General features: G+C 31.3%; 1 protein-coding gene across 1 annotated transcript; it reads right to left on the reverse strand.

The window, feature by feature from the left end:
- Positions 1–358: 358 nt before the first annotated feature.
- On the reverse strand, positions 359–1615 carry LOC132611822 (protein FAR1-RELATED SEQUENCE 8-like). The gene has a single exon (XM_060326188.1). The coding sequence runs from the start codon at positions 1613–1615 to the stop codon at positions 359–361; it is 1257 nt and encodes a 418-aa protein (XP_060182171.1).
- Between the last annotated feature and the right edge of the window lie 9598 nt (positions 1616–11213).

An 11213-nucleotide genomic window follows, 5' to 3' on the forward strand; every position in this document is an offset into this window, starting at 1 on the left:
ATTGCTTGGAGTGGAAAGTTGAAGAGGAGACAACAAAATTAAGTCGACTGCAGGACATGCTGAGATTGAAGAAGATGCAACAAAAACAAGTCGATTTACTCGAAAAGGAGGCTAAAGCAGGCCTATCCCTTGATCGTGCCGTGCGACTTCGCGAATTGTGCTCTAGGATTAAAAGTATGGTGGGGTTGGTCGCAGGTGGTGGTTAAGTAATAGATTTTATTAACGACGTAGTCCCTTTAGTCCTCTATTTATGTAAATCGGTTTTGGATCAATGGAATTAGTTTTTTGTTCCTCTTATAATTGGATGATCACCACTCTTTTTTTTTCATCTTTGAAAAAAGATGATCACCATACTTAATCAAATGATGTAACAAGTCATGAAGACATACTTGTAAGTATCAATGTCCTCGCTAGTAACCAAAGCATATCCCAAAAGTATGGACTGGCGGTGCTGATTCACACCAATAAACGAAGCAAATGACATGCGCCATTGATTCACAAGGTATGTTGTATCGAAACATATTACATCATGAAACTCCCGATATCCATACTTACAGTGTGTATAAACCCACACGACGTTCCGGAGCCTGCCAGCATTATCCGGGTCAACCGCGTAGTAAAACTCCCTATCCTTGATCTGCATTTTAGCGAGAAACCTGCTTACTGCTTCGCTATCCGTGGTCAAGGTTCTCAGCCTCCTCTGCTGCAGAGTGTAATTTCTGCAGTCCTTTGGGGTACATCTCAAATTTTCAGGGCCACCGGCTTGAACTTCCAAAAGTCTTATGCTCTTAGAAGGTCTTAAACCTGCGATGTCATGAGCTACAAGATGTCTCTTCAAAGATTTGCTCACATCCCTGTGTGAAGGCATAAAGCGTGATAGTCCATAATAGAAACGGTGATTATGCACTCGATTCACCTTAGAAACACTCCATGAACCATTATGCATCAAAATAGCATTAACAGTAGCTTTATAGTCAACCCTTTTGCTTTGTCGCTTTTTATTTGATTTCCTGCCTTTATCACAACCATACGAGACATACCTAATCCTATCAGAACCCTTTTTGTTACATGCTTTTTTAACCACGCCAAAACCTTTCAATCTGCCGTGTTCTTTGTAAAATGCAAACAAAGATTCTTTACTTTTGAATGTCATCCTTTCAATAGGACCTTGTAAAAATTCTTCACCGGTGAAGGTCTGATCATCCGTTCCATTTTCATCCTCTTCTACCCCATGATCCTCATATTCTTCTTGATCCGACCCTTGATCAAACATATTTGAATTTTCAACTCCTTCCTCCCCTTGGTCTGGCATGTTCATCTCTTCATCTCCTTCCGCTGGAGCCAGCATGTTCATCACTTCATCTCCTTCCGCTGGAACCAACATGTTTAGCTCTTCATCTCCTCCCGCTAGAGGCAACACGTCTGGCGCTTCATCTCCTTCCGCTAGAGCCAACATGTTTAGTTCCTCATCTTCGCTGTCTACATATGAGTCTGCACCACCATTGAAACTGCCGTCTGAATCCTCATCGTCTCTACCACCATTAGAGAGCAAGCTGTCATTCTCGTCAATCCCTAAAACATTATTCAAGGTCTTGATGACTCGGTTTGGAGCCATTTTAGTGAGGTGAAAAGAGGCAGCCGTTGAAAGAAAACAATGGAATGGGTCTTTGTGTATTGTTTATCACATATTTACAGAGTGCTGCAAATTGGAATATTATAAATATTATATTTTAGTGGATAAATTTTATTCTGTGAGTCACATGACCATCACTAATAACATGAGGTATCTTTTTACTTGACAAGTGGACACTTACTTATTTCAAAGCATAAAACAATGTAACTAAGATATTACTATCTTTTCCCTTGATTAAACAACTTTCCCAGCTAGAATTAAATAGAAGAAATTAAAAAAACTACAAGTATCTCCCTAATAAGCTTTTAGAGACTCGTAACAACGTATTGATCTTTTCATATTATTTTCTCACTTTATAATATGTAGATAACCAATCTCTATTACAGGTAGTAATTAATGGTGCTAGAGTTGTTGATAGTGAACAAGATGAGACCATGATGGCAAGTGAAGAAGACGGACTTAAAGAGTTAGGAACTTAGGATTCATCGTGCAAAATCCAGAAGTTCATAATAGGGGTGTACAAAGGAAACCGACAAACTGCAACCAACCGATAATTCGAACCAAACCGAGAAAAAAAACCGATTAATGGTTTGGTTTCAAAAAGAAAAACCTGACCACTATTGGTTCGGTTTGGTTTTGACTAAAAAATAAAAAGTCAAACCGAATCAAACCAATCCGACACTACATATATAACTTTTTAAAGATATTTTAGACATATAAATATTTATTGATAATGTAATTTATAAATATTTCTTACAATTTTTCATAGTTTTTTTATCTTTTAAAATATTATTTAAAGCTTGAAATTATAATTTTGAATGGTCCAAAAAGTTTTATATATTGCCCATAGATATTAGTAACTCAAATAAAACGTTACAAAAATCCAATCAATATTAATGCTAACAAAATAATTTTAATTCAAACACTAGGAATGACAATAATATTGGATATCTATTCTTTCGTTTTATATTGCTTTAGATAGCTTTATTTACTTTTATCTTTAATATTTAGTCATGACTTAAATTATAATCATTTCCATGATTTAATACTTTTTGATTATGATCATTTTTTTATGCGATCTTATTATTTTTTTGGTTAAATATTTTAGTACAATGTTATCTTTCATTTCACATTTTGTGTTATTTTCTTAAAAAAATCTTAATTAAATAGTCGTATGTTACTAGGACTAAAGGAATATTTGGATTACAAGTTATATGACACTACTTCTTAACTTTGGGCTGTTTATTGTGAACATAAAGATGGACTGCTCAGAGAAGTTGGGCCCACACAACCACAACCCACAGAAATGCAGCCCTAATTCTAACACTAGGAATGATAATATATTGGATATTTATTCTTTCGTTTTATATTGGTGTAGATATTGAAAATACATGACTTAATTAACTTTTATCTTTACTATTTAGTCATGTAATTAGTACTTAGTTGTCGTACTTATTTAAGCATGATTTAGTACTTTTTAGATTATGATCATTTTCCATGACTTAATACTTTTTTATTATGACCATTTTTTTAATGCGACCTTATTACTTTTTTTGGCTAAATACAACAACAACAACAACAACAACATACCCAGTGAATCCCACAACGTGGGGTCTGGGATATTTTAGTAAAATGTCATATTTCATTTCACATTTTGTGTTATTTTCTTAAAAAGTATCTTAATTAAATAGTCACATGTTACTGAGACTAAAGGAATATTTGGAATACAAGTTATAAGACACCACTTCCTAACTTTGGGCTGTTTGTTGTGAACATAAAGTTGGGCTGCTTAGAGATGTTGGGCCCAAAAAAATCACAACCCATATTTTCAACAGAAGAGGAGAAATGCAGCCCAATATCTAATGCCACCCAATGTAAAAAATTTCCCAACATAGCATCAAATATACTTGATCAACAAGGACAACTCACTTTTGTTAATTAAGGGAATGCAATTAATTATAGGCTAGGATACAGAATTTGAAAAAAATTGTATAAATTACATTGGCACTTGATTTGTTTAAGTTTGCTGATCATCTAAGTGAAACAAAAAAACAAAAAACTTTTCACGTATGTGCGTGCACCTAGAGTTGTGCTCGGGTCCTAAGGGTTCTAAACGCGGACCTTGACCAATTTTCCTGCAATAGCTTTGGTCAATTCCTGAAACGAAAATTTATTTAACTGCCTTTTTTAATAGAGAAAAACGGTAAAATAAATCACTTTTTCAATGTTTAATAGGAAATTCAATGCAAAATATAGGTTTGCTGCACTCTCATAAAATTAATTATAAGCTAGCAAATAGAATTCAGACAAATTTTTTATAGGATTAAATATTATTCGTTTATTTCTAAGCACAGGTGCTCTTCTCTTTCAATGAAATACACAGAAATTCGCAATCTCAATTTCTCAATATCTCTCAATTTCTGCATATAATGGATGGAGTTTTTTTCCTAAATAATTGTCGTTAATTTCTCGAAATCTGGTCTTAGACATTATTGGTTATTTATTTAAATAACCACCCAGAAATAACATTGTATGTGTGGACTTCTATTAAAAATTAAACTCTAATTGTTATAACATTTTTCTCTTTTGATAAATGTTAAAAGTATATTATTGATGAATATTAAAATTGTATAAAATATTGTATATATACAATTCATATATTTTGAATAATAAATGTATGAACTTAATATAGATAATATATTGATGAAATATTAACATAATATAAAATAGTTACAGAATAATATATTTGAAATATACTAAATGTTTCTTTTAAGAAAACTGTCCGCATAAAAATAGAGTTTGAAGAAAAAATATCATAAAATTAAGGGGGTATAGAGATCATTGTGGAAGTGAGAGAAAAGAGTAAATGAGTAAAATTGTATTAATGAAAATAGATTTCACTAATTAATGGAGAGGTTTAGCTCTAATCGGAGTTTATTATTACATCTATATTTTTTTTTTCTTTTCATAGTGCTATATTTGTGATAAAATGTGCTATATTTGTTACTTTTAAAAGGATATGTTATTCTTTTATATAATTCTTACAAACAGGTTTAGCGGGTAAATATCTCTAACAAGAAAAAAAAAAAAAGGAAAAAAGGATTAAGGCTTTGTATATTATTTAGATTGGCCCACCGTATAATGAAAGAAAAAAAATTAAGGCTTAGTATATTGTTTAGGTTGGCCTGCCGTATAATGAAAGAAAAAAAATTAAGGCTTAGTATATTATTTAGGTTGGCCCACAGTATAATGAAAGAAAAAAAAAGTTGTGTATATTATGTAGGTTGGCCCACCGTATAATCATGTAGAATATATAGGTGTATGTATAAGTGTAGATATATGTATCTCATTTAAATATTGTCAATAATGTTTAAGCGTGCCCTACTTTAATCATTACACTAGATTGGAGGGAAAATATGGAGAAAAGTTGGCTGTTTTGGATCCTTGTGGGGTAGGTGCATTCTGGTCATTTTACGTGTCCCTATCCCCATTTTTGACAATTTTGACAAAATGGGTTTTGCTATTTAGCAGCACCCATAAACAACCTTGCTTGGCTAATTTGAGTGGCTCCATTATTAAAATATTTAATAGCCCCTTCTGTTTTTAGCTCTGAAATGCACCTGAAACCAAAAACAAGATCGGGAAGTGGGTCAATCTCTTACTCCCAGGCAGTACCTGTGCTTTGGGTCACCCTCCGTCACAATTCACAATGATCCATACATAACTAATTGCTTAATTTCTTTCTAGCTACATTAGTCTCTATCTGTGTGTTTCAATTGGTTTGGTAGAAGCGGAGCTACATGGTCTCAAGCAGGTTTAATTGAATGTTCGTTAGAAAATTTTACCATGTAAATGTATCAATAAAAATTTGAATATATATAAATTGTTGTATCTTCATGACATAAGGGAAATTTTTAGTGCAGTGATCGACAATGATAACTCAAAGATTGTTCTAAGTTACATGTTCAATTATTAGCTGCGACATCATATATATACAACTTCAACCAAATTGGCTCAGTTTTACACTCCTGTCTCTTTCTTTCAACTTCTTCATAATTGTACTTCATTTATTCATATCCTGGGAATTATAAAGATAGCCACCCATCCACCAAATTATAATATGTCTGCATAAATTAGGTGGATGCAGTGACCACTAATATTTCAGAGTTAGGTCCTCATAAGAAGAATTATATATTGGGCATTTGTACTAAAGCCAAAAAGTTTCGAGATAACTAATCACGGTGATTTAAGATGATGGATGCTGTACCAAAACCTATTAGGCGCTGTACCAATAATAATATATAGTAGTAAAAGAGCTAGATTCTAACCTAAAGATAAAACAGGACACACTATAGTTTGGCTCCTCTATTATTGATGAAAATTGTTCTTGGGCTTGATAAATATAGGGACAAAAAGAGCTAGAGTGTTTTAAGTTGTTCTAGATTGGCTTATAAGTTGCTTATAAGTTGTTTCAGATTGGCTTATAAGTTGCTTATAAGCTGTTTTCAGCTTTTTTGAGTGTTTGGCTGGCCAAGTTAAAGTCATTTTGTGCTTAAAATAAGCTAAAAAAAATAATTGAGCCCATTTGACTTAGCTTATTTAAAACAGCTTATAAGCTAAAAACAGCTTATAAGCCAAAAAAAATAAGTTAGACTACCCCAACTTATTTTTTTTAGCTTATAAGCTATTTGCAGCTTATAGGCATGAGCCCATCCAAACAGGCTCTAGGAATGTAGGATCTCTTTCCTAAACTAAAGCCGGACAATAGAGAGGCCTTTTTCTTGGTTATTTATTTGAGATTTTTACTCTTTATATCTATCCATCAAAATAATAGCCAGGAGATTTAGATTTATTATATATTTTTTAATTTATTATAAAAAATAATAGCCAGGAAATTTAGATTTATTATAAAAAATAGGGAAGATAATTATTTTTGCCAAATGTGTAACTTGGACTATTTGTTTTAATGCCCATTTTTAGTAGGTTTTGGCTTGTTGTTCTCGATTAGGGAAATGCACACTACAAGAAAAAAAAAATTGGCAACAAAAATAATAGATTGATTATTGTTGCAAAAATTACTTTTGGCAACAATAATTTCTTTGTTGTTGCATAGACTTTTTTCAACGGCTGTTATTGCAACAATGTGCAATACTTTTTTTTTTTTTGTCAAAAGTACTTTTTGCAACAATAATCAATACTATGGTAACAAAATTAAATTCTTTAGCAACAAAAAAATTATTTCCCAACAATAAAACTAAGTTGCCAATTATTAATATTTAGAAATTGACTTTAGTTATCATATATGTGAGCAGATTGTGTAAATATCTTCTACATAATCTTGAAATAGAACTTAAACTCCATTTTAATAATCCTAAATTCCTAATCGTCAAGACAATAACTAAATAGTTTTAAGTGGTACCCGCAGAACAGTTGTTTAACCAAAAAGATAACCCGATTTAGTCTTCCTTTATAAGTATTAACTTAGTGAAAAAATACAGGGAAAAAAAAAAAAAGAACAGCTACGAATTGACAAATAATATGGATCACAATTTGAGCCAACCAAGTATTAATTTCAATAATCAAAGTTAAGATCTTTGCGCATGCAAATTTTATACAGGTATTACATAAATTATGTTACAGCAATGAATAGTGCAAGAAGCATTAGCTGCAAAGAATCAATAAACATCTCTGCAAACTTTTATGAGGTAGTGGTTGGTTTGCCAATCCTCATTAAATGTACTATTTGGTAACCCCGTCATTAAATGTACTATAAGGTAGGTTGTTAGGGTGTTTTAATTTAAATGACAATAACCGCCCAAGCAATGAGAAAAACAAAAACAACATGATTAAGACCCACGGCACATAATATAGGTTTACCTTTTCTACATGTATATAGGATGGGCATACTTTACTATATAACAAAATTATCGAATCAAAGTTTTTAATACCGTAACATACATACACCCTACCATGGACACCTATAAGTAGAATCCGCGACTTAAATAGCACAAAAAAAAAATAATTGAACCAAACTTGTACAAAAAAAAAAAAAAAAACATAAGTAGTATTCACGCACAAATTTTGTGCGTGAAAGGACCAAACTGCAAAAACACAGTTTTGGCCTTTCACGCACGAATTTTGTGCGTGAATGGGGTCATCAAAAAAAAAAAAAGGAACATTAGTAGTCACGCATGAACTTTGTGCGTTAATGTTGGGGCTTTTTTTTTTTTTTTTTGCGTTACCTTTCCAATCACGTTTTTTTCCATACTTTGGGCAAAGATTAGTCATGTTTTAAAATCCCAAAATATCAATATTTTATATAAAACTTAATATATTTTTTTGCGTACAATAATGTCGGCTCATTACATGAAGTCCACCTAAACGTTTGGATCGTCGTTTTAGGGGTTCTAAAGTGCCCCGAAGCAAGTTTTGAAACTTGTAATATTTATAGGGTTTTGATTTAAGTGTTTTATTATATTTGAATGTACAAATTTAAATATTTGATTTAATAATAATTCATCCAATACGAGAGGTCTATACTAATTAAAAAATAATTCATTCCATTTAATTACAATACTAATTCATTCCTCTCGTATTGTATTGCTTTGAATTAGTATTGTAATTAAATGGAATGAATTATTTTTTAATTAGTATAGACCTCTCGTATTGGATGCATTATTATTAAATCAAATATTTAAATTTGTACATTCAAATATAATAAAACACTTAAATCAAAACCCTATAAATATTACAAGTTTCAAAACTTGCTTCGGGGCACTTTAGAACCCCTAAAACGACGATCCAAACGTTTAGGTGGACTTCATGTAATGAGCCGACATTATTGTACGCAAAAAAATATATTAAGTTTTATATAAAATATTGATATTTTGGGATTTTAAAACATGACTAATCTTTGCCCAAAGTATGGAAAAAAACGTGATTGGAAAGGTAACGCAAAAAAAAAAAAAAAAAAAGCCCCAACATTAACGCACAAAGTTCATGCGTGACTACTAATGTTCCTTTTTTTTTTTTGATGACCCCATTCACGCACAAAATTCGTGCGTGAAAGGCCAAAACTGTGTTTTTGCAGTTTGGTCCTTTCACGCACGAAATTCGTGCGTGAATACTACTTATGGTTTTTTTTTTTTTTGTACTAGTTTGGTTCAACTTTTTTTTTGTGCTATTTAAGTCGCGGATTCCCTATAAGTATGTGTAAACAATTTTTACACTATCAAATTAAGTTAACATAAAATAATAATAACTTCTAGTATTACACGTGATATTGTTACATGGAAAATAGGGCAATAAGTATGTACATTATAGTCCATAGTTAGAATATTTTTACGGTAATTTTGTAATATTTTACACTCTTATATAACGTGCACATAAATAACTAGGATAGCATTAGTGTGTTTACCTGTAAAACAGTACTGTTGAATGTACAAAAACAGTACTGTTGAATTTGTACATGTGGTTTATGGACACGCAAATTGAGACAATCAAATCAAATATACAAAAAATTAATGTAATATAGCAATATGATAGAAATTAAAGCAATTCAAATTAATCAATTAGATAAATAACTAAAGTAGCTTGGATTCCGGCATTATGAGCAGACAAAGCCACCAGAGAAGACTCCTGAGTTGCACAATGCACTGAACTGTGAACTTAACATTAATGAGCAAGAACTTCAAGTATTGTTAAGTAAAAGTGTGATGCTCAATATGTCTAACAAAATTTGAATGTACAATAATGTAAATTGTTTACCCGCAAGACGGTACAGTTGAATTTTCAGAGAAAAGGATCAAAATAGTACATTATCTTTGACTTTAGACCTAAAAACATACATGTTCTTTTACACGGAGCATTAATAGTCCATTATGTTTGCATAAGTGGTGCGCTTTTAGTCAACTCCCAAATATTTTGTTAAAAATGTAACGAAAAAGGGCAAAAACGCCCTTGAACTATTAGAAAAGGTCTAAAAATACCCTTCATCCATCTATTATGCTAAAAATAACCCTTAGTTCAACTTTTTGGCTCATTTATGCTCTTTAACGGTCAACACTAAATTAAATTACACATGACATTTTATTATTGGTCGAATTTTCTAAATTTGAAAAAATTGAATTTTTATAAAATCTGGAACAACTATTTTTTTTTTAAAATGTGGTAAGCCCTTTTTTATTTTTTATTTTTATTTTTTATAAATAAGGATTGTATTTTTATTAACAAATATGGAATTTTTTAAATCTGGAAAACTATTTTTATTTTAAAAAAAGGGTGGAAACCCCATTTTTTTTAAAATATGGAAAATTGATTTTTTTTTATTAAAATTTAGATTTTTTAAATTTGAAAAACTGTATTTTTTAAGTAAAATGTGCAAAACTAATACTCCATAATTTTCTTCTAGATTTAGAAAAAAAATAGTTTTCTGGATTTGTTTTTTTAAAATATAGTTTTTCCACACTTTTCGTAAAAAAATCATTTTTTCCAGATTTTTATAAAAATCCAACTTTTCAGATTTTGAATGAAAATCCAATTTTTCCTTTTTTTTTAAAGTGTCCTAAAAATAAAATCATGAAAATCTAAAAATTTTAGGACTAAAAAAATTAATTTTCCTGATTTAAAAAAAAAAACATTTTTCTAGATATTTTAATTTTAAAAAATCCAGTTTTCCAGTTTTTTTTCTTTTCTGAAAAATTCTAAAAACAACCATTTTCTAGATTTTTTTAAAAAAAAAAAAATTAGTGTTGACCGTTACTCAAAGGGCATACATGAGCCAAAAAGTTGAATTGAGAGGTATTTTTAGCAAAATAGATGAACTAATAGTTCAAGGGTATTTTTGCCCTTTTCCATTAATTTTTTAACAAAATATTTGGAAGTTGACTAAAAGTGCACCACTTATGCAAACATAATGGACTATTAATGCTCCATGTAAAAGAACATGTATGGTTTTAGGTCCAAACCCAGAGGCGGATTTATGTGGATGGATGGGGATGCCACGGCACCCGGACCGCTCGGCTGAAACTTGGTATATATATGCGGATATGTATAAGAAATGAAATATATATAAGTCTTGCCACCCCCAAGAACAAAAGAGTGAAAAGTGTCACTAGCAAAGGGCATAACCTGCCACTCTTGCGACTGAAGATCGAACCTGCGTGCAGTACCATTTTGCATGTTTTTTTTTTCCTTGTGCACGCTTCAGCTCTATACTTTTTCAGTTTTTGTATCTTTAATTCTTTTTACTTGCTATTCTTTGTTAATCCAAATTAACTCATTTATGCTTTAATTAATTCTTGGCTCTTTTTACTTCCTCTTTCTTTAAGTATTAATCTCTTTATGCGTGCATTGAGTACGTATCCTATATCAATGAGTACATAAACAAGCCCTTTAACTTGGCGCGAGCTGACAACTATAACCTTAAACTTTGCTAGTGCACAAATAGGCACTTAAACTTGCCAAAAGTTGAACATATAAACACATATGCTGACGTTACGCTGATGTGGCAGTGACATAGCACTGAACAAAACTATGTGGCACGTTAGCGCCACGACAGCATTTGTGTTTACATGTTCGA

This window comes from Lycium barbarum, chromosome 9 (genome assembly GCF_019175385.1).
Source record: "Lycium barbarum isolate Lr01 chromosome 9, ASM1917538v2, whole genome shotgun sequence".
Lineage (NCBI taxonomy): Eukaryota > Viridiplantae > Streptophyta > Magnoliopsida > Solanales > Solanaceae > Lycium > Lycium barbarum.